General features: G+C 37.2%; 1 protein-coding gene across 1 annotated transcript in view; it reads right to left on the reverse strand.

Moving 5' to 3' along the window:
* mthfd1l (methylenetetrahydrofolate dehydrogenase (NADP+ dependent) 1 like) overlaps window positions 1-24591 on the reverse strand; it is a 41115-nt gene extending 16524 nt beyond the window's left edge. Inside the window, exons 1-20 of the mRNA XM_038281662.1 lie at window positions 24220-24591; window positions 19755-19839; window positions 19437-19487; window positions 19293-19346; window positions 18861-18985; window positions 18317-18417; window positions 15640-15776; window positions 15246-15357; window positions 14606-14670; window positions 14380-14477; window positions 14084-14257; window positions 13806-13942; window positions 13398-13444; window positions 12896-13003; window positions 12696-12770; window positions 12301-12403; window positions 10808-10884; window positions 9793-9933; window positions 9244-9312; window positions 827-938 (exon numbers count right to left, since the gene is read on the reverse strand). Coding sequence (XP_038137590.1) covers window positions 827-938; window positions 9244-9312; window positions 9793-9933; window positions 10808-10884; window positions 12301-12403; window positions 12696-12770; window positions 12896-13003; window positions 13398-13444; window positions 13806-13942; window positions 14084-14257; window positions 14380-14477; window positions 14606-14670; window positions 15246-15357; window positions 15640-15776; window positions 18317-18417; window positions 18861-18985; window positions 19293-19346; window positions 19437-19487; window positions 19755-19839; window positions 24220-24455 — 2107 coding nt within the window. The 5' untranslated portion in view covers window positions 24456-24591. The remainder of the gene's footprint in view (window positions 1-826; window positions 939-9243; window positions 9313-9792; window positions 9934-10807; window positions 10885-12300; window positions 12404-12695; window positions 12771-12895; window positions 13004-13397; window positions 13445-13805; window positions 13943-14083; window positions 14258-14379; window positions 14478-14605; window positions 14671-15245; window positions 15358-15639; window positions 15777-18316; window positions 18418-18860; window positions 18986-19292; window positions 19347-19436; window positions 19488-19754; window positions 19840-24219) is intronic.
* Between the last annotated feature and the right edge of the window lie 292 nt (window positions 24592-24883).

The following is a 24883-nucleotide window of genomic DNA, read 5'->3' on the forward strand; positions in this document are numbered from 1 at the left end:
CTCAACCCGATAGAACACCTTTGGGATGAATTAGAGCGGAGACTGAGAGCCAGGCCTTCTCGTCCAACATCAGTGTGCAACCTCACAAATGCGCTTCTGGAAGAATGGTCAAAAATTCCCATAAACACACTCCTAAACCTTGTGGACAGCCTTCCCAGAAGAGTTGAAGCTGTTCTAGCTGCAAAGGGTGGACCGACGTCATATTGAACCCTATGGATTAGGAACGGGATGTCACTTAAGCTCATATGTGAGTCAAGGCAGGTGAGCAAATACTTTTGGCAATATAGTGTATCTTCTCATTCAGGAAAAAATGGCCATAGAAATATCTGCATCTGAACCAAATCCACCTGGAAAACTCCACAAACATTCCAGTCATAGTCTGCGTCAAAGCAAATGCGTCAAAGCAAATGAAGACAAAAAGAGCACCAGGATAGATACGGACAGATAAAATGTTAAATACTAAAGCGTCTTTGACATTGAAGGGATTAGTGTGGTTTACTCTAAAGCATTCCTGGGCCTCTTAAGATTATCAACTCGCTTCCTTCCTCTACAGTTCTTTTTCACTATTTGCACAATCCTTTGGTGAGTTTCTTAGAAAGGAGGAGAGCAGTGGAGCTCACTACAGTAGTCTATCAGAGCCAGATGGAACAGAGCCATGACCAGAAACCAAGATGGACGTGACAGCTGAGGTTCATCATTGTGGTTTAATTGAAATCATTTCATCCCACCAGCTGCCATTTAAGAGCAAAGCTGATCTGGGACTGTTGTCATCCTGAAGGCTTACAGCCGTCTGAGTGACCCGTCTGTGAAGTCTGAGCGCTCTCACCCACATAGCCGTCCTTTCCGACCAACTTCAAAGCCAGCTTGTCTGCCAGCACCGAGGAGTTGCCATGGGCGATGTTGGCGAAGGGCCCGGCGTGGACAAACACTGGCGTACCCTGCAACAATTAGAAGGGGCACACAAACACACAGCAGTTTAGAAAACAGTGGAACCCAAGCAACTCTTTCAATACCAACAAACAGCTTCTTTCTTAGTAAAAAACTACTTTCAGCCACACTTCAAGATAAATATTGAAGACTAAAAACACTTTGGCTGAGTGAGTGTTTGTCTAAACGTCAGAGACGAGTTAAGAGGTGCTTGACAGGCATGTCAACCCAAGTCTGGGTAGATTACAGCCCAAAGGTTGGAAACAAACAAGCTGAAGGAGCGCCTGAAGAGCCAGCTAAAACGCTTCAACCTTTTGCACAACAAACGAAACCCAGCAACCGAACTTAAAATATGCTTCTTTTTACTTTTCTTACTATGAAAGAAAATCAAGTACATTAAAACAGCCAGCATTTGTCATACCCCTTCTATGGTTTCAAAAACCATTTAAAGAGATGCCAAAATAAAAGTACAGAAGTTAATTCCCTAGGGTAATGCAACGCAGACTTTTCGCTTCATGTTGCTTCATACTGCCAGTCAGCTGGCTGAAAGAAAGGTGGCTCTTTTGAAATATAATAAATGCCCATAAAGATAGATTAAACCTTGTTTACATCAAGGGAAGATTCATTGTTGACTGATATGTTCTAACAATCATATGAATTCAAATTAAATTTTAAATAAAATCACCATTAAAAGGAGAAATCAAAAACTTTTGTTTAATTGCTTGAGCTTTATGAGCAGCACATCATTAACAAACCAAATTAAAAAGCAATAAAATCAGGTTGGAATTAAAGCAGTTATTTATGTTTCCCTTGCATTTATATAAAAATAAAACAACTGTTAGATTTCTAAGGTTTTGATACTCTAAAAATGAGGCAAATACCTGTGTCTAGTAGGCAAAGATTTCCAATAAAACAAACAAACAAAAACAAAAAAACTTCAAGGTGCATCAAGTTTATATCTAGGCATTCTGATTACTTATATTGGACCTTTTATGACCAAAATGTAGCATAAATCCAAGTGTTACAGCTCTCTGAAAGAACATTTGTTCTATATTATTATGTTAAAAGAAAAGATAAAAACTTTCAAAGACAACAGATTGGAGAAACGTTTAACATACTCCTTTACACAATGCTAAAGTAAAACTAATTCTCAAAAACATCAGAAACTCTCAAGGATCCTCCAGGTTACAGCTACTTTTCCCAGCCAAATGTATCACTGAAAACAATTGCTATTCTTAAAGAGCAAAATTTAAATACAATCATGTTGGTCCTTAAAAAGACGACAGCTCAGTGGCTAAAAAAAAAAAAAAACTGAGATCCAGCTGACCTATTGTTGCCCCGAATGTGGATTCCTCAAAGAGCGGAAAAAGGGAAGGATGGGACGACCTAATATGATTTTCTAAGGCTTTGTTTGAATACCTCTCCGCTGCCTGCATAAACAGTCCTCCCGCCGAGGAGTAAATCATCTGTAAAACAAGGCCCTGGGAAAAGCTGCCAATTGTATTTAGTGTGGCTGAGTACGTTGCTTGAATCAGATCAGCATTTAACCCACGAAGGGGAAAAAGGAGGTGCACAATTAGGATGCATAGAAACCCTTTTTTTTCATGGATATAAAACATTATTCTCATTAATTCATTTAACAGCATGTTTTTACTGCAACTTCAAACCCGTCAACCGGAAAAATCTTTCCATGTGCGTCTGTGACCCCTGAACTTTCACTCTTTGTACCTTGTTCAGGAGATGCATCAGCAGCAGTAGAGTGAGGAAAGCCCAGAATATCATATTCCCAACAACTGGTATTGAAGGTCAGGAAGGATGATGAACATAACAGGAACATGGAAATCATGTCAATATTTCCACATTTGTAACTGGTGATAATCCCCAGCTGCAAAAATATACACAACTATTGTAAAAATGTAAGTGTATGATGAGGGAGGTCTAATTTATATCCATCAGGAAAGATGCATGGAGTTGTTTTCTAAAACCGTATGGAGAGAGGATGTGCACAAAAATTCAGCAACGCCTCGTCGCATTAGAAAAATCATAGACAAGCACACTGCAACCACAGAGCAAGGCTTTTAGACCCAGCTCTATTCTCATGACTGAATCCATGTTGACCGCCAGCACAAGTCAAGAGGGGGAAAAGGGGAATAGGTGATCGAGCTCCATGGAAAGTTCTCCTGTAGCTCTAAGGTCCGGTTGGTCCCGATACCAACTCCCGGAGCGGAATCACAGGAAACCCACAAAGGAAAAGGTTTCACACAGCCGGACCGCAACACTTCCTCCAGAAAACAAAAACCCAAAGAGTTACTAAATCTTTGCTGTATTCACTCGCACCCACCCCCCCAATAAGCTGTGTTTATTTTCCCCACTGGGTCGATGTAATCAAGCTTCTTGTTCAACATGGAACAAACAAACAAAAACTTCAGCTTACGACAATGAAGGCAAACAAAATGCTTACTGTTAACATTGTGTTCTCTGCATATCTGGGCATTAAAATCATTCCAAGAAAAAAAAAAAAAGAAACAATGTGCAACATCTTCTGAACCTAAAAGCAGGAATCTGAAGCTCCATCTCCCTACAAAACAATAAAGCATTTATGTCGATTTCTGTGAGCGGGTTGATTCGAGTTGCAATGTTTCAAAACTGAGATTTTTTTTGGACTTTGACCTCGTTACATATTCTGAACATCAAGTATCGTCTGAATTTGAGTTCAATTCCAGTTCTTTTAGGAGAAAGTGTTTAAAACTTACCATGCTTTAAAGAAGCAAGCTAATTAGCTAGCCAACCAGAGCTTTGCCTGAATAAAAAAAAAATAATCAGAACCAAAACAAATTTTTATTCTATGCATTCTTAAGTTTACTATAAATTAAAACCATTCTTTTTCAACCAGAATATAAATATCAAACCAATAAACTCTAATCTAAATATTGATTTTCATTTCACCAGGTTAAAAAGGAGCTTTATTTTTGGAAACCTCATTAAAAAACATTACCAGTGCCTGATGCTGCAGAGAATTATACCGTAAAAGTTTAAGTAATCCAATGATTATTTCACTGACCTGATTTTTTGAAGAAGTGATGTGGATCTTATATTAAAGTAAACAATAACATGGCCCTCTGCTATTCAGTAAGCAGGTTTCATTATATGAAATAAATCAAGAATTATATTTAAATTCTGCTTGAAAATGTTCCCAAGTGTGAGAGAACTGGCCTAAATTCATTCATTCTGATTGAAAAAGCAGGTAGGAGGTCATGCAAGAATCTAATAAAACTAGGCCTGCAACTATTGATCATTTTTCTAATCGATTAATCTGTCGATAATTTTTTCTATTAATAATCTGATAGTGTAAGGTTCTTTATAGGGGTGTAAATCGATTCAGTATCGATTTCCTGACCGCACGATTCGATTATTTTCAATACTCAAGAATACACCACGCTGCGATTCGATTAATTGGTTAATTTTTTATTTTTTTTTATTTTTTAACACCTTACAGGCTAAACAAAGTTTAAAGTTTGAAATAAATCAATGAAAGCTGTAATATCATTATGCATTTTTTTTTTTTTTTTTTTAGAAACAACAGCAAATAACAGAAGTAGAAAAGTTGTATCAAAAAATACTGCACAAAATCACTGCAATGCAATACCTCGGCAACTGGATAAAAATAGACCGGAGGGGGAAAAAAAAAAAAAAAAAAAACATAAATTGATTCTCTGGCGGACGTGTCGATGCATCGGCTCGTCGGCTGTTGGATCGATGCATCGATACAAAACGATTATTATTTACACCCCTAGTTCCTTAAACAAGGTTTTTTTTTTAAGAATTAAACCAACTGAACTACAGCTTTTCCACTTGATGAGTTCTGGATAGAGCATATTGACTGTTTTCATCATCTTAAATGCCAAAAACTGTACATATTTCTTTTACAATTTTGGCATAATTGCTGCTCAAGGTGGGTCGCTATGTCAGCTAAAGGCATGTTTTAGAGTCTCTATACTGCAGTTAACGAGTAATTAATTACTAAATTAGTTGAAGATTTTTCAGTAATCGACTAACCTGATTAATTGTTTCAGCCCTACAGTAGTTAAAACACAATCTAAACAGAAGAAATTATAAGAAAACGCTCATCTCTTCCTGCGACATTCTGCTTCTAATGGAGGAACAGCTTTCCCTCAGGGTTCCCTACTTTAGCACAAAACCAGCACAGCATGTTTGAGATTGGGCACAGAGGGTTTAATAATATTGGTCCTTTCCCCTCTTCAAATATAAAAATCTAATTATAATCCTATTGCAAGTGTAGCATTGAGCCCAATAATGCTTTGTTTAAGTTAAGCTAAATTAAGCTTAATAATGCTGCCACACACGGACACACAAAGGTGCAAACACATTTTTGATGGTATTGGTATTCAGCTTCTTACTCTAGGGGTGGACATCATCGAAGCATAAAAAAATTAAATGTGTTGAAGTAGAATTGGAATGTTGGTCCTGGTTTTAAAGCAAATCCTAGTGCACAACCCTACAGATAGATAGCAACATGGGGGTAAAAATAAATGATCATTTAAAATCCATTTCTTGCTGTTAAGTATTGCTGCACTCCTCAATGTTAAAGTGAGAGAGCCATCACTGAAAAAGCTGTGTTTAGCAGCTCTGAGGTCTGGTGAAGAAAATGTTTAGATCGTGGCGGAGATTCAAAACAGCTGCCACCTTCCCTGGGCCTGGTCAGTTCACCGTGAGAGCAGACTGTATGATAATAAAAGAAAACCCTAGGGTTTTGCAACGGAACCCACGGAAACGTTGATAGAAAGTGGAAGCCTTGACATTAGAAAAGATGCCACACAGGTTGACCTTTCATGCCAGGTGTGCTTTGTGAAAACATAAAGGCCAGCACAAAGGACATGTTTGGCATTCCAGGAAACTCAGACCAGCTGTGAAGCACAGAGCTAGATTTATAACGGCAGCAAGACCTGGACGGCTCTTCACCACAGAAGGCCAGGCGAATTCAGCATTTACCCAAGGAAAATGTGAGACCGTCTATGAAAAATAATGCCAAAGAGGAACTGATCAAGAAAGAGCACAATTACTCTAAACATACCAGTAAATCAACCTAGCACTGAATGAGCATCAAGAGAGGGGAAAGTCCTGAGTCAAAGGTCAGATCCTAATCTTAACGAGTTGCTGAGGGGTGACTTCAAACAGAAAACCCCACTAACATCTCATAGCTGGACGTGAGGAGTGGGACAACTTCCCTCAGACGGATGTCAGAAACCACTATATGGCTGCAAGACCCGTCTCACCCAAGCTTCTTCAGCTGAAGAAGCCGACAGCAGCTGTTAGCGTGAAGGGCTTCCTTCTTCTAGAGAACAGATTGTTCTTTGGTTTAATCAGTAAAACTATGTTATATTTTTGTTTACGTCAATTTATTTTAGAATTAAGCCATTATTTCATAGTTTTTTTTAAGGATAGTCGTGTTTTTTTACACGACTGTCTCTTTCTACTAATAGAATCAGTGACAAACTGGTTATTTTAATGATTTAAAGAATGAGCCCCATTTACATTACCCCTCTGAAACCGAGTTCGGACCGAGTTTGGATCAGTTAACTGTGTCGAGCTCGGTTACGTGCCACCGTTTACACATCACATAAGCACGGTTCCTCTCCTCCTAGTGACGATCTACGGTACTACTGCTCTCTAGAGGGAATCGAGCAAATCAACATGACAGTGCCTGAACATTCAGGAGGTTTGGTCAAAATTGTGATATTTGAATGTTGTTGGAAAGTTAGGCAAAGAAGTGGATACGACAAAGTCTAATCAGGCTTTACAGTAGCAGGAAAAAATGACAGACATTGAGGTTTATCCCACTGCTAAGCAGAATCATCACTGGAAATAGTGTGGCATGGTAGGGAAGCTTGTATTTTATGAATGCCTGAAATTTCATGATTACAGAGGCTGACTGTAAGGAGATGATGTTGTCTCCTCATGCGCTCGTTATCTGAGAACTGAGCCAGAACTGAACCGTGCCGAGCCCTTCTGATGAACTAGTACCATGTTAGCGCGGTTCGGGTGTGTCTAGCACGGTCCAGTTCAGTTTTGCATGCGATATACACTCCACAGTTATCTCGGACCTTGGCACGGTTTAAAAAGGGTAGTGTAAATGTGGATAAAGAGTTCACAGGGTTCCTACAGGATAAGGAAAGTTCAATTCAAGACTTAAGACTTTTTAATGCCACTTAAAATAAAAATTTAAGACCAACTTTAAAATAAACAAGAAAAACCTGGTAGCGACAAATTTACCCCAAATGTTTATTTTAACATAAACCATTACTTTCTGGCCAAGTAGACGTTTCAAATTTTGAAAAACTTTCCATATAGGAAGAAAGCTAAAAACACACAAATAACAGATATATTTGTAACTAGTGTTGCGCCGATGCCTTTTTTTGGCCCCGATACCTGGCTGTGCAGTATTGGCCGATATCGATACCATCTGCTTGAAATTGATGTGTGTGCGTATATATGAAGAACTGCATACTACTTGGATGTAAAATAATTACCATCATGGCTTTGTCATGCTGCTGCCTACCTTTATGAAGCAGAAAAAAGACTAATAGTGAATCCAGTAGAACTTTTTAACCTGGAATGGGTAGCAATACTTGAATAAACTTTTGGCTCTCAAAATGGTATCGGTGCCCTATTTGTTGGTACTCACTAATACCGATACTACCATTTTAGTGCTGGATCGGGGCTCTGAATTCACTAACTTTTTGTGTTCCCGTCAGAATCCCTCTACTTTCATAGTTGGCGTACCGCCAAACATTATCTGGAGATTTGGTTCTACTGGCACCGTTTATGATGTCAGAGATGCTGTGGAGTTGCGTTGCAGAATGGAGTAATACCTGCTGCTTCTCCATAACTTCATTTTGATGCTTTGAGTTTCACGCTTCGCACATGTGACTCCACTGCCTTGATTCCCATCGTGCTTCATCTATATTCCCTGGCAGTGGTTTTAACCATGCAGTAGTGATGGTTCCATTAACACCAATGAGTCGGTGCATGGAGCCCAGAGAACAGTGTTGTTTCCAGAAAGTCATGTGACCGTTACAGGAGTTGTTTCTAACTGACTGACTCAATAAACTGTGTTTAAAAACGTATCTGTCAACATGATGCATCTGTTAAAACAATGTCTCATCTTTTGCGGTTTATCATTAAAATGATCAAGAATTTTGGAGCAGCCTAAAAGGAATAGGAACGTTTCAGCCGTTGCGTTATTATTTTTTATTTTCTCGCCGTGTCATCCTTGTCCTCTCAGTTATCACTCAACTTATCTGAATTAAAGTCAATTTCAAATTGACTTACTTTATTTACTGTTTTTACTGTACTTCTTGTTTTAAAATTATGATTTAAAATCCTAGTCTACAAGCATTTACATTATATCATGGCTGCATCTAAAAATATCAAGGATATTTTCAATTTAAAGAGATATGTTTTAATACAATATAACCTAGAGTATCTTAAATGATATCATTGTAGTAGGTCATCAAATTAATTCAGTTTCGTCTGTCCAATAAGCTGCTTGTAGTGTCTTTAGAGGTCCAGCAGATCTCAGTATTCTGTGAGTTAGTATCAACGAAGCATCAATAGTTTGGCAATGTGTGAAACGCTTCAAGGTGTCTCATTAACCCATCAATATCATGCAGGACAGTCTTTGATGGATAGCCTATTTTTTACTTAATTTAAACTTCATCATGTTGTCCAGATAAAAATGTAGTGGCACATCACTCCAAGGTGTGGCAACAACATTGTTTTTATTGGTTCCGCTATCGGGATGGAACCAGTAATGGTTACAGCGAGCGGTTCGGTAAATGCAAGAAAAATATTGTCAATTATTTTAATATTTGATATGAATTACAAAATAAAATCCTATTTATGATGTGGTAACAATTTTAAGACCTATGAAAGACTGACCTAAGACATTTTAATACCAATCAAGGCCTTGATTTTATATTGAAGAATTCAATGCGTTTTAGGACTTTGTAAGGATCTGCAGGAACCCTGGTTCAGCTGCCAACAGGTTTTAGATTTTAAAATTAAATAAATGCAAAATTTTTTGCATGATCCAACAGATATTATTAAATCATCGTCTTTAGAAATGAGCTGCAAATCTTTTAGGCTGGAAGGGTTTTTACCATCACCCTAACCTTCTGCTCCCTTCATGGATTCCATTAAGGAACGGTAAAGAGCATTTCTTCCAGTCTGAATAAACTGGTTTGTCGCACAGAATCTTGCTTTAAACCTGAAACTTTACTTAAAAATAAATCTCACCTCAAGGGTCTGCATCAATGTAGGTTTTATGGCATCTTTCATTAGCACGGCCAGCGCACCACTTACACCCTGTTGGACAAGAAGAAAGAAAAACTAAAGATTTAATAGTCTTAAAAAGTTTCTCATATTTAACTAAGACAAAAAAACAAAAATCCAGCACTACGAGCTATTGTGGATTTGTTCGGCTCTTAATCTCTACATGGTTTCCTGTGCTTCAGCTCTTAAACAGTGCAGTCATTTATGGGAAAGTAAAGAGGCAGGAAGACTCTGCTTAACACCCAATTCTTTAGACACAAATGATCTCATGTTGTTTTGAATTAACACGGGGTGGAGAGGGGTAGGCATTATTGCATCTAGCCTAAAAAAGAAAACAGCTTTCTTATTATATTTAACATATCATCTGGTAGATAACTGCAAAAGAAATAGTCTGCTGTACAAGCTGCAACAAGACCTGACATGATGCTAAAACCACAATGATCAATATTACTCATCTCCACCTATCTACAAATTTACTGATGGGGTCTCCAGTGATCTCAGAGTAAAACCCACCAGGTCCTCTGCTGTGACAGGTTCTCCAGAGCTACTGGTTCCCACCACCATGCGGGCCAGTCTGTCCTTCATGTCCTTCAGGCTGTCAGCGAGGGCCAGGATAGCCATGATCTCACTGGCTACTGCAATGTCAAAACCAGTCTGAAAAATGGAAGAAAATATGAGAGTATTGTGAAATTTTTGGAAAGGTATCAGAACATATCCTAATCTATTTAGCAATACTGTTAAAAAGTCGTTTAGATTAAGGCAACATATTTACACTATTACAGCAAGACAGATTTCAGGATGTTTACTTTCAGGTCACCTGATTTCTCACATGGGCAATGAAATATTGCCCATGAATGCAGCCCTGTTGGGAATGATGATTTGATGGCGAGAAAGTAATCACAGACACGTTTAACTCATTTTGATTTGTGGAAATTTATGAGAAACTAAAAGGACTCTGAGAAGGTTATAAGTGAATTAGTGGCTAAGAAGGGAAGCAGCGGATGTATCCACTCCCAACAGAGAGAGAGGTAAACATGACTTAAAACACATTAATATATCAAGGAACTGTGGATTTTTACTCCCTCTCCCAATCATAACCCTGTAATGCCAAATGTATCATATTTGATACATACGGTTTCTGAAATGTTTTGCGTCTGACACCTTTTGCATAATTTAATGGTAAAAACTTTACTCAAAATCCTATTGTACACAATCAGATATACCTGATAACAGAGGGCAGAAGACTACACAAAAAATAATCTTGACTTATCGCATAGTAATAAATTATTAATATCAAAAATGTATTTCTGTTTTTCCTTTTTACATATTTTGTTAAAAGGCCAAATAAGGGCTTCAAACCAAAAAAAAGTAATTTTCTGTTTTGTGTTATTCTTGGATCGGGCTTTAAAGGGTTAAGGGGACAAGGGGGAACACAGGAAGGTGGAAGGGGGTTATTTCACGTGCGTTTGTAAGAGTCTAGCTGGGGGGGGGGGGTCGTTCATTTTCTTTCTTTCTTCATTTTCTTTACCTCTCTGATCTGTCCTTTTTCAGTGGTCGCCTGACCCACTGTGATTTTTCTCAGGAAGCGGTCATTTGTATCAACAACTGAAAAGCAAAAAAACAGAAAAAAAAACATTAACTCACAACAGCTAAATATGATAGGAGTCCATTCATAAACTAGAGTTGATATAAGTTTATATGATCCTATAACTTTTTTATTTGTAATATTTGACATAGAGCAGCCTAAAGTTATTTGTTCCACATTATATATTTGCATATTTATTTACGTCAACCGTGCGTTTGCTTGTATGCGTGTAGCACCTTAACACCAACATAAATCCCTTGTATAGATAAAACAACTTGGAAATAAAGTTTTTTCTGATTCTAAAGGCTTATGTGACTGTTTGGATTAGAGAGGAACCAGCAGACTGTCCAGGGTTCCTCGTTTTTCCATGTTCTCTTTCTGTGATCACAGATTTGGATTTTGTCCAATTTATTAATGAAGCAAAACTTAAGAACTAGAAATGTTTACAATCTATAAAACTTATCAACCAGCAGCTTTTTAATCTCTGTTTATAGTTACATTTGTATTGAATATTATTACATATGTCATGGATAAATTTATTATTCTTGTGACAATATTCTTGACATAAGCAAAAAAATTTAATAAAGTTAAAATAAAAGATCCTCCGACACATCTCCTTCATTTCCGTAGAATCTCCTTAAAGATTTTGTGCTTCACCACTGAGCTATTTGGTTTTCTACCTCTGAGGGGGAAAAAAGGACATGCTTGACTCTGACCTTTATACCCAACGTCTTTTTCATAAACTCCAGGACCTAATTCTTCAAAGTGCCCTCTGCAGCCTCTGGGATTAATACCCCATCAGTCATAGCTGTATCCAGCTGGTTGGTGTCATTGAAAAATGTAAACAAACATTGCTGCATGTGGAGTAGCTCCCCAACAACAATCCCAAGCTCACACTGGTAGAGATGAATGACTCATTTCACTTGTAGCATCCTTTCAACTTCAAAAAGCTCCAGAATGCATTACATAAAGGACCCAATTTAAATATTTGAAGAGATGAGACGAGAAGAGACGCTGACTTAAAGAAGCCTTGATGTTGATGCAATTTAGTTGCCGATCTTTTTGTTGCTTCAGAACAACCCTCAGGTCAAGTCAGGCTGCCTTTAATCTGCTGTCTGTCTCTCTGAAGCCACGCCAAGCGATCTCAACCTGTAGCTGCTCTGTGAGTCGTTTCAGTTCCTGCTTTACAGCATTTAGAGTTTTATGTAATAAGTTCTTTAGCTGCCTCGTGTCTCCTTATCCAGATAAAGCAATCGCTGTAGAACAATAACAAACCATTCTAAATTAGCTGGTTCCAACAAAACTGTGGTTAAAGAAAAATATCGATAAAAACAGGAACCATTGTTCAGGATTAAACACACAGAAGCTATAGACCATTTGACAAGAGGGTTTGTTTCAACCAGTTACAGTGAGTAAGAGAAGTTTTTAGAGATTACCTCTGTGCCAGGTGATCTTCGAAGGATCGAGATCAAGGCGTACGAAGCTGCTCACTTCATGGGGTGTAAGGGAGGCAGGATCTGTTTTATGGATGCCGAGACGCTGCAATGGAAAGAATACAACCAAAAAATGATGCAGGTAGTAGATTACTCTTTATGCATTTTTAAAAACAGCACCTGGTAAATGGGATGTTGGTATTCATCCTTAAAGAACAAACACAGGTATCCAATTTTCTTTAATAAATATTTACTTGCAAAGTGAAAAAAAAGCCTAAAGTCAAAAACAAAACAAAAAACAAGGTTATAAAATCATGATGATTTTATATCATTTATATCATCAGACTTTATCATTTATATTCTTAAGAGCTTTTTAGCACAGCAAAGTTTAGACTTACCTGAAGTCTAGAGATCTGGATTGGAGAGAATTTTCTAACTCCATTTACTGAAGGGACCAGTCTGTTGAACAGGGCCTACATGAGACACAGAAAAATACTTAGTGAGTTATACTAACACATTCTGAACTACTTTAGGTTACAGATTACCTTTTAATTTCCTAAATAAACAATCCTTAGAGTAAATGACAGAAAACAATCACCTTGTCAGATTGCGTTGCCTCGTGAAGCATCCTGGCGTCGATTGCTGCTGCCACCAGGTTATTGGCTGCTGTGATGGCATGGATGTCGCCCGTCAGATGGAGGTTGAACTGAAGACAATCACAATAAAAACTTTAGGAAAAGAGAACAGACATTTGCTGACCAAAAGTACATATGAATTGAAACAACTTTGCATGGTTTGACAAATGTAGGATTAAAGTAGAATAATGACATTTTAATCAGGCCTGGACTGTATTGCAAAGTTTAAGCATGCTATCTGGTTAGAATATGAATTGATTTGAATCTTATCATCTGATCTCCGGTCAGAACTAGTACAATTTGGCCTTTTTTATTCTCTAAAGAGATTTTTTTTTCCTATAAAGAGAGTTAAAGTAATACGAGAGACTTAAAAAAGGGTAAAAATAAAAAAGGTATTCCAGGAATAAATGTTTGGGGATTTTTTTTTTAGAGTCCTTCTAGAATCCTTCCGCGTGTCGGATTTACCTCCTCCATAGGGATGACCTGTGCATAACCCCCTCCTGCAGCACCTCCTGGACACAAAGCAGAGGTAAAAAAAAAATTACAGGAAGACAAGGATGGAAATTAGATATCTGGTGAGTCTTAAACTCTAAATGAACAACATCACCCAAGAAATATGTAGCCTAACAACAAAAAAAAAATAGACAGATTCAACTAGAATTCAATTCAGATTAAGATTAGATTACTGGTTTTCCATCTTTAATCCACCACCTACTCAAAGACACCATGATTTATTAATGAGCATTATTCCAAATACCCATTGTTTTTAGAAATGGCTATTTATGTATTAACAATAATAAATGTTTACCCTCATGATTTTACATAAAGAAATTGAGAGAAACCAACAGAATAATAGAGAAACCCTTTTCTAACCTTTAACTCCAAAGGTAGGTCCCTGAGAAGGTTGCCGAAGGCAAGCAAAGGAGTTAAGCTTGAGGTGGGCAGTCAAAGCCTGGACCAGGCCTATGGTCACGGTGCTTTTACCCTCACCGAGGGGAGTTGGTGTTATACTAGATGAACAATCAACAGAACATTTTAGGGATCTTAAAATCTACTTGTTTTTACTTTTAGTTTGTCATTATTACGCTGTATGAACATTAAATTCAGCTGATATAAGCATGCTAAAGCACAGCCAGAAACATGACACTCACCCAGCAACCAGCACATATTTGCCATCAGGCTGGGAGTTGAGACGGTCTAAGAGGGAGAGTCGGACCTTCGCTTTGTTCCTGCCGTAAGCTTCAAGCTCCTCTGGCAGCAGACCGATCTCCTCTGCCAGCTGATCTACAGGCTTAGGTTTCTGAGCTCTTGAGATCTCAATGTCACTGAAACAACAGGTGAAGCTTTATTATTTTAGAAAGCTGCGAAAAACATGACCAATTCATTTTAAAAGAACCACTAATGTTCAAGAAAAGGAGCAAAAAAGTTTTCAAACTAATTGCCATACGTTGGAACAGGGTTTAAAGGCTGTAGTTTGAGGCTGTGCAGACGCCAGGGTCTGTACTGCTGCTCCTGAAGCCATCGCCTGCAGCTCTGAACCACATTCTGTTAGAGAAGAAGTCAAAAGGGTAAAATGGATATTAACATGCTTAAAAATATTAGATTAGTCTCTGAAGCACAATAAGAATGATAGCAAATAGAAGTTAAAGACAACCTTGAAAACAGAACCAGACCTGTGCTCTGTAGGCAGCTGTGAGGTATCCTAAAGCAGAGCTTGAAGACAAGTCAATGTCATCACCTGAATAAAAAAGAAAATTTAATAAAAAGATTTTTAATTTTGCACATGCCAAGTATTAATAAAATTGCCCTATTATAAATATTTCTGAAGAAATGTTTCAAACTGAGTAATGTCAATGTGCTAAAAACAGCATCCCCCTCCTATGAACTGAACTAGACTTTGTTGTGGACTTTGATTTTAAATTCAATAAACAAATGAGGTACATTCTGCAAAAAAAAGCATTTTTTTCAGGTAAGGGAGACTGTTTAAGTTAATTATGTTAGGTCAGAAACAGACTGAGAAAATCATTGATGCATTAATCACTTCACACCACGTCTACTGTAATGCAGTTCAACCTGGACTTCCTGCCTACATCAACTATAGTCATTTACCTGGAACATGCAGATAAGAACAAACAGACTCCTTATTTTGTACAGCGTGCTGGTTAATTTCAGGTTATGTCAAATGTGCTCTATAAATCAGCTGATCTTTCACTATGTTTAATAAAAAAGTATAAAAAATAAAAAAGTGTAATCTTAAAAGCTCATGTTTCAGTTAAGCCCAGAGGCAGGCATGCAGAACATTAGCAGCTATACCTGGTTCCAGGGCTGACTCGCAGTGAATGATGACTGCCTCTGGTCGAACCCAGGAGGGCGGGATGTCCACGCTTCCTGCACTTAATGTAACCACAGCATCGGCCTGCATTACCTAATAAAAATGGAAAGAAAAAAATATATAATTAAGAAGTGTTTTTTTTTGTCCTAGAAAGCAGGTAAAAAAAAATACATTTCCTAGAACAATAAACAGACATTGATATAAATTAAAAAGCTGTATCACTTGTATAGGATCACAGGTTATCAAGCCAGTGGTGGCCCCTTGTGGTCACTTAGTAGAATGTCACATATACTATAAATAGTCGGCTAAAGAATATCAGAATGTGATGATAAAAAAACAAAAACATTTAAATAATAAATTTAAACCAAAACAAACCTGGGTTTTCAAGCTCTTTGAGTTCCAATCAGCTGTTTGAGCATTCATCCCACTTCTTTCAATCAGGCACTGCATGGCCAGCCTGAGCGAGCCCTGTCCTCCGACCAGCAACACAGACTTCCCTTTCAAAGGAGCATCTGCAAAAATATTCAAAACCTGCTCAGTTGATGACTTTATACACAATGCTTCATTCTTTCCTTGTTTTTTCAACAAATCTTAACTTTAAAAAAAGATTCCATTTTAATTAACTGTCGGAAAACGAGAATACAGATTTTTCTTCTAAGCTAGTCAAAATGTAATTATTGAAGCCTTGAGTTATTCATCATCTTTACACAAACATAAATTTTGGTGATTTGGTGATTATGAACCAATTCAAGCACTGAGGAAATGTTTAGAAGAAATCAATGCATTGATGTGCCATCATTTTCTTCAAATGAATAAAAACAAAACTGAAGTAATAATCTTTGGACCAATAGAGGAGAGATCTAAAGTTAGCACACAGCTTCAGTCGCTTCAGCTAGTAACCACTGATCAGGCCCGAAATCTAGGTGTAGGGCTGGATTCAGACTTGAACCTCCAAAAGCATTTAAAGACAATTACAAGGTCGGCTTTCTATCACCTGTAGAACATTTCCAGGATTAAAGGACTAATGTCTCAGCATGATCTGGAAAAACTAATCCATGCGTTTATTTTTAGTCGAATTGATTACTGCAACTGTGTTTTCACAGGTCTGCCTAAAAAGTGGATCAGACAGCTGCAGCTGATCCAGAACGCTGCTGCCCGTGTCCTCACTAAGATTAAGAAAGTAGAGCACATCACCCCAGTTCTAAAGTCCTTACACTGGCTCCCTGTATCTCAGAGAATAGACTTTAAAATACTTCTGTTTGTCTATAAATCTCTGAATGACTTAGCACCTAAATACATCACAGACTTGCTATCAGTGTATCAACCCCTCAGACCACTCAGGTCTTCTGGCTCCAGCCTGCTCTGCATACCTAGAACCAGAACTAAACATGGAGAAGCAGCATTTAGTTCCTATGCTCCACTTATCTGGAACAAACTTCCAGAAAACTGTAAAAGTGCGGAAAGTCTGAGTTCCTTTAAATCAAGACTAAAAACACATTTGTTTAGGATTGCCTTCGACTGTTCTAGTTAAACAGTTCAACTGAAACATCATTAGTTCAACTTTTTTTATTTTCTTTAGTCCATCTTTTTTTAATTTTCTGTTTTGTTTCTGCATTTTTTATTTTATTTTTTTTTCCTACTTGCTTTGATTCTTTTTTATTTTCCTATATTTTAATCATGTAAAGCACTTTGCATTGTCTTTGTACTGAATTGTGCTATACAAATAAATTTGCCTTGCCTTGCCTTGGAAGAAAAGGTTGGTGCAGTGGTGGAGCATGCAACCCATATCAGTCCTCTATTACACCCATAGTAGGATTGTCAAAAGTATCGATACTCAAAAAAGTATCAATACTGAAATGTTGTATCCGGATACAATACTCGTTTTTAAAAGTATCGATACAGTGCTACCACCAGTGACACCGAAGCAGTCATTCATCTAAAGTGCAGAATAGAGGACAATGCACTTTCAGAACACTTTATGATTGAATAATTCTGTGCACTTTAGTTTCAGACTTTTTTTTTGTAAGAGGTGCAGCTGCTGAGAATTATTTTTGTTTCTTAACTGGTTTGGCTAGTGTCATTGTTATGTGTGCAAAGCATAGCCAAGGAAGGAACACTTAATTTTAATTTTATAAGTTTTTTTATCAAGCTTGCTTAATATTGTGCACAGCATACAACCTCAAAATATTGTTCTTATTGTTTATTGTATTTATTTATTGTATTTGATCTATTAATGAAAATATTTCTGTAGAATTTTGGAGTCTTTGTTTTTATCCTTGTGGTATCGAAAATGGTATAGAGTATTGAATATTTTCCTTAGTATCGGTATTGAGTTGAAAAGTTTAGTATCATGACAACCCTACCCCATAGACCTTTGCTGAGTGTCTACCCCCAACGTCCACCCCTCTACTGTTCATCTAATGTCCATTTAAAGGCACAAAAAAATTGTTATTTTGCAATGTCTGAATGTAGGATTTGATTGAAGTATGTTTGATAAATACCTTAAAATGAATACATTAGCTTAAACACTAGTTTTTTTTTTCTTTTAACTACTGTATTGCTCAAATAAGGAAAAGGGCAGCTAACCTTTCTGCAAACCCCCCACATCCTGGACACCCATTGTCAGATAGACAGTTTCTTTTGTATTGTTACTTTGTACTGTAATTCCTTTACTTGGAGCAAACTGAAAATTTAGTCAAATTCCTTGTTCTATGCACCATTCTTATTCTATAAAGCATTTTCATTTATTACAGTCAGATCTGACAAATTGAACCTGACGAGTAGGTCCACCCCTTGGAATGGGGGTCGTTTTGTTTCTTTGACCCCATTCCATTTTGAATTGGGGAGGCTTCCTGGATGGGAAGTGGAACATTTTCAAATATGGAAAATAAAGTCCAGCGGATTGTTTTTTAACTTTTTTGGAATGACCTGGATGACTGAGGATCTTCACCAGCACAAAGCACACAACAGTTATACATTTCACAATTATAGAGACGCCTTCAGAAGTTTTAATGCAGGAAATGACAAAGTTCTTCTTTTAGCAGAAACTCACCGTGATTTCGCAGCAGTTCCAAAACAGCACTTGCCTTTGGTGGAACAAAGCCTTTACTTGTGTCTCCTCTGACCAAGCGTCCTATATTCAAATCAGTTATGCTAGAATATCAAAAAGAAATGTAAATAAATTCAGTTAGTAAACATGGATATTAGCAAAAGCAATCAGTTCCTATCCCCTGAATCACTGCTTATTTAATCACTGTACACCTGGTTGTTTGTAACTTAAGTAAAAGGACCATGACCATTTCACCTTGAATAAAGCAATTATGTGATTATTATAAGGCGTACCTTGCTAATGTTCCTATTACCTCATTTTTATAAAGACACATGCTGCACAATTTGTCCTAATTTTTTTGCAGGCCTTACGATTTGGCTCCAATCTGATATAGATGTTTTAGACAGACAACCATCCACGACCATCTACCTTTACCTGACTGCTGACTCAGCATCACTAACTGTTTTACTGCTAATACCTAAAATATTTACTATTTGAGAATTTTTTTTTTTTTTTCTGACAGACAAAATGCTTGTATAATATTTACCCATCAACATCCTTCTCTGGTTTGAGTGTGCTGAGAACTCGGCTGGTGAGGGAAGTAGACGGGAGGTGGAGGAAGACTCCGTGGACGCTGGGATCATCGTTGAGCCGCAGTAACTCTTCCACCGTCTACAACAGAGATGCAGCAGAAGGGTTCCTTTTAGGTCAGGAATTCTGAAAGCTAAATTACTCCCAAATAAATCAGGAAGATCTCCACAGACGAGAGGATCCCCCTCGTCTCTGTTTATAATGTTTTACAACTCCTCAACCAAAATGGCTAAATCAAATATTATATCATGAAAGAAGTGATTAACTAAACACGACTGTATAAAAATCACTAAACGGGATCACAAGCCACAAAGACTAACAGAAAATCTTGACTCATGTACAGACTTGCCAAAAAATTACAACTTAAACCTGAGTCAGTCTCACTTACTTCATCTTCACTGCAACTCTTTGCCAAGCAAATTTGAGTGGTTTTCAAACCAATCTGTGAAGAGACAAACATTTAAAGATCAAGCACTGAGTAAACGCAGACAACAAACGTTCACACAGTGGGGTCATCAGAATGGAAGATTACCTCGCCTGCTATTTTCTTATTGATCTCCAACACGCTGTTGTCTTCGCCAGCCTTGGAGATAAAAATAAGATCAGTGAACAAAACACAGAGACCAGATTGGGCAAGAATGTAACGGCGTCATTAAAAAGATACTCCTCGGGTCAAAGGTTGATCAAGTAAAAATTGGATCTCATTAAGCACAGATATATTTAATCACTTAAAGTTAAATAACAATTTCTGTTTGTTTTCAGGTACTTTAAGCTTCAAACTTTAACTTGCATTTTAAATAATCACTGAAAGCATAAATCCACACTAGAGCTCTGTCCTGTCTCACATTACCTGTAATATGACCAACATAGGCTGGATTTCAGGATTCCTTCTTTGGATGGCTGCGATTGCCTCCTTGGTATTGCCGACCACTTCCCTGCAAATGAGCAGTAAGGGACGTTACTTTACACACAACAGGAAGACCAGGAATAGAAATAGATCTTGAAAACACACCAAAAATACAGCTGCTCAAAAACCATACTAGTAAAAATTTAAATCTATATTTAAAGTGGGAAAAGGCAGAGTAAAATCCATACCAAATGTGCTGAGAGCATAAAGTTTGTACGAAACATACACCTCAAAAATGTCGACCTCCTGAACTCTTGTTTAAATAAATAAAAAATGGTTGCATACAGCCTTGCATCGTTATACAGGAACTTTATCAGAAAATAGCTTTTAGTATTGCCTAACTTTTATAAAACAGAAAAAAAGTTAGGAAGCTACATCTTGAGTTAGAATATAGAATTTGACAAAAAAATAAAAATAAAGCAAAAGGACTTAAATCAAATCCAACTGTATTGTGATGACCACACATATTACAATTTCACATAAGTTAACAATTAAATGTAACAACACTGCCCATATCAGCACAGAATGGACTCTCTTAAAGGAAGGTGGTGGTTTTAATTCTAATAGAAAATAAAGGGGATACCAAGACAGCCTTGGAAAAAAACACAGTGGAAATCATTTAGCATATACTAAATATTCAACCAGCAACAATACTAGTTAAGAGGATCTTTAAATTACATTTCCAGTTAATGTGTCTCTATTGATCATCTGCAAGGAATGGCCAACTAAATTCCTTCTTGCATGATATACAGACATCTGATTTAGACACAAAAAGTGTGAATTTACCATAATTATATTAATAATTAAAAACAGATTTCTTTCTTTACCAACACACAATGCCTTCATTACTCTAGAATACCATTAAAAAGGAGATAAATCAGCTGTTGGCATTAAGAACAATGTGTCTCCATCCAACTGGTCAAATATATGATCAGTTTAAAGGGAATGAATGCCAAATACAGGGTCCTAGTAACACTTTACCAATCTGGAAACAACGATATCAATATGAAGAATGCAATTCATTTATTTTTTTTTTCTGGCATTTCCACCAACAGACACTTCACATGCTGATGCGTCTCAGAAGCATTTTGCCTCTTTGCTTGTTTTGTTTTGTACTTGGCAAAATTTTGCCTGTACTTTCTAGATAACTAGCGTTTTATCTTTCAATCTTAAATAAAAGAAAAAGACATGAAATTACCCCAACTTTTTGAACGTGTAAGCAGATCTTACTTTATATATATTGGAACAAGGGAGCCGGATGTTATGCCTAGTGGGATGAGCCAATATAGTAAGACTGACCTACATTCTATCCATTTGTGTAAACATGAACTCTATATATGCATAAAGTCTGTAATTAAATGCTGAACCGAACATCGATCTTTCGAATTTACATAAAATTAAACATGATTTATGCTTTATGTCAAATATATGAACACCTCTTCAGAATGGAGATTTGAAAACCAAAATATTCTCATTGTTTCAGCTCATAAAATAGTAATATGTAAACTAGGGCTGCAACAACGAATCGATAAAATCGATAAAAATCGATAAAAATCGACTTTTAAAAGCGTTGGCAACGAATTTAATCATCGATTAGTTGTGTCGCGCGATTAATGCGTCATCCGCCGCCGCCGTCAACCGGGGGAAGAAAAAAAAATATGGCGGAGCGAGTCAGCGCCGCAGTTGCAGTGTTGCCAACTCAGCGACTTTTCAGACCCCTCCAGCGACTATTTTTCAAAAAAGCGACTAGCGAAAAATCTGGCGACTTTTTACAGGTGTCACTGGCGGCTTTTGCCTGCCTTGGGGCGCCTCCCCCATCCCAACGCCTTTTTCCCTCTCCCACAGGAATCCCTCTCAGTCAGAGCCGCAGGATTTTAGTGAGGAGTTAACCCTCAGCGTCCAGACTGCAAATGAAGCGCGCATGCGCCGGGATTGACTGCGCAAATTGATCACAATAATTAAAATAGCCTGCGCTTTGTAAAGTGAAAAAAGTCGTAACATGCAACTTTTGTAAAAACAAATGAACATGGCACGGAAGCACCACTGTTATGACGCAGCACCTGAAAAGAAAACACGTTGGAGCCTTCAATGGCAGTGAAGAGAGCTGATCAGCAGGATGAGTAACCGTGTTTTTTTCATTTTAAAGTGGGGAAACGTAAGTTAGTTTCTCAGGTAGCTCATCTGATGCTTTCCTTACCTTGTTAGTAGGTTACAGACAGTGATAAGGTTGGCTACTTATTTTACTTTTAATTTCATTTAAATTTGTTTAAGCAGCGTTTATATTTTCTTTATAAATAAATTAACTTGCAAATTATGAGGGCAAGGCTTTTAAAGTTTAAATCTTCTGGCAAAGATAAAGAAAAGAAGATCCTGCAATTTATGGAAGTAAAGCAGAACAAAATCCAGCAAGATCAGTAATATGTCAATTAATTATCTGCCACATTCCCATGTAAATATCTGTCTTTGGAGGATGTGTCATTTTTATTCCAAATACAATTTATAATTTGAATCACAGGGCTATTTTTTATCTCTATGGTTCAGTATTTTCTCAAGCAGCAACTTTAACTGCTATACTTTCCTGTCTTAAAAGGCAGAACTCTTCTAGTCTAAAAAAACTCATTTGTTGAAATGGGGGGACCTATTGTTTGAACCCCTTAGGGGCTTTAAAAAACAAAAATGCCTGTCTCTTTTTGCGCTTTATGAAACAAAGTAGCCTATATTTTGTGGATGTACAGCTACATTTCTCATGTAAGTTTGCGTAGTTTTTACACAAACATTTATTTTTCATATTGCACCAGTACAGTTAATGAGCAACCTGTACTTGTGGGCTTGTTTGTTCTGTCTAAAATGTTTATTTTGGAATAAAGAGGTTAATATAAAAAAAATTTTTTGTCCGATTCATCGATTAATCGAAAAAATAATCGGCCGATTCATCGATTTTTAAAATAATCGTTAGTTGCAGCCCTAATGTAAACTTCTGCCTCATTCATCCACATAAATCTATCCATGAAGCACGGAAGAGGATTAGGGCCACTGAAAAAATTTAAAAAGTTAACTGATTTTTAATTTTATGTCAGAATAAAAATCTGACCATTTTCTCAGAATTCTGACTTTTTTTTTTCTCAAAATTTTGGATCTTAATGTAGATGGGCACCATGAAGGAAGAGTTGTGGGAGCACTCAGCTCCACTGAAAAAGATGGGAGTTGTTTGGGTAGGCCAGTAATACGTTGTTGGATAAAGAAAGGAATTAGACAACTTTTGGGGTCCACAGTGATGCTATCTCATTAAAGACCGAATTCTGAGAAAAAAGTCAGAATTCTGAATTCTAAATAGTAATATGTAAACTTCTGCTTCATTCATCCATATAAATCTATCCATGAAGTACAGAAGAGGATTAGGGCCACTGAAAAAATTAAAAAGGTTAATAGATTTTTTTTATTTTATGTAAATATAATATGAGAAAAAAAGTCAGAATTCTTGCTTTAATTTTTAGAATTCTGGCTTTAATCTTAAAAATCTCACTTTTTTCTCAGAATTCTGACTTTAATCTCAGAATTCTGGCCGTTTTCTGACAGCTAACAAACATGTTAGCATCAAGTCAGAATTCTGAAGAAAAAAAAGTCAGAATTCTGAAAAAAAAAAAAGTCAGAATTCTGACTTTTTTCCCCATATTACACTGAAATTATATTTAAAAATCAGTGAACTTTTTTTGTTGTTGTTTTTTCAGTGGCCCTAATCCTCTTCCGTGTTCTTGAAGCGTTATTCTGTCTTTTTTTTTTTTTTGAACTTTATTGAAAATGTTGTACAAACATACAGACATATAGTTACATAGAACATTAGACAAGTGCTCTAATAACAAAAACAATAAATAAAGAAAGAAAATAATGAAAAGGAGTGTACATACGCTATTCTTTGAAAAATCTTTCAAAAATATATATGGATGTGGTGCTTTGTTTATGTTTCATGTAGTATTAAAATTCAAACAAGAAACATTTAAAGTTGGGGGATGTTTTGAAATGTTTGCATTTGTGTATACTAAATTTACCATACAAAATGAATAGATTTATAATAAAAGCAGCACTGATGTCTCCATGGACAAAATAAAATATTTCCCTTTTATGGTCAATTACAATGTTTGTTTTGAGTTTACACATTATATATTGTTTAAGAAGAGCCCAGAAAGTTGTAAGCGTTAATCTGTCTGTTTAGTAAGAACATTGGGAGGTTACATCATATGGCTGTAGTCCCACTGATCATCCGGAGGCACGTGGGAAACTGGCAGTTAGCCAAACCAGAGTAGGTTATCTCTCTAGCGAAATACAGCTCGAAATGATATACAATTTTAAAGAAATACGCCTAAAACAGAATGAAATAAAAGATGACCTTTTGGTTCATTAATTTTCTTACCCCACCGATCGATTGCATTCAGACCAGCCATCCTCTTTGCTTTGTTTCCCGAAGTTTGCAGTTAACGTGCGGCTGGTCCCGCTGCTAGGAGGGGAGCTAGCCGTCCGGAGGATTGTTCGGCTGCTGCTGGTCGCCACAGGAACACATCCCCGCGAAATGCCGCTAAATCTGCCTCCTGGACGGGAGGCACGCGCTCGGAGGTTACAGCAAGCGCTGCGAATTGTTGCCAGTTTCATGGTCACCTCTTACTCTTTTTCTAAAGTCTGAGGAGGGTGTTTTGCTCCCTCGAATAGTAGCAGCGAGGAGACGCTCCTGGAAAAAGAGAAAAAAAAGTTGAGGTAGCCTCAGGGAACTGATGGAGGTGCGCTTACTTCAGGGGCAGTCGGAAATCTAAGTGTCAACAGATCTGTAAGTGTCAGCAACTGGGGGAAAAAAAGTAACTGGTTTTTTTTCTACGTACAGGGGAGGCTACCTTTTTAGCTTTCAGCCTATCGGCCGCAAGCTTGAAAGAAATTTACAATTTCATTATATATTTAATCATCTTTCAACCGTGGGCTGTGACTGCACAGTTACTGTGTTTGGATATTTATTATACAGAAACAGAAACATGAGTTTCCAAATAAGCTCATAACTATGCCTTTCTATACTGATTAACATTGGATTT

Source organism: Cyprinodon tularosa, unplaced genomic scaffold (assembly GCF_016077235.1).
Source record: "Cyprinodon tularosa strain WSP-4 unplaced genomic scaffold, ASM1607723v1 ctg173, whole genome shotgun sequence".
NCBI lineage: Eukaryota > Metazoa > Chordata > Actinopteri > Cyprinodontiformes > Cyprinodontidae > Cyprinodon > Cyprinodon tularosa.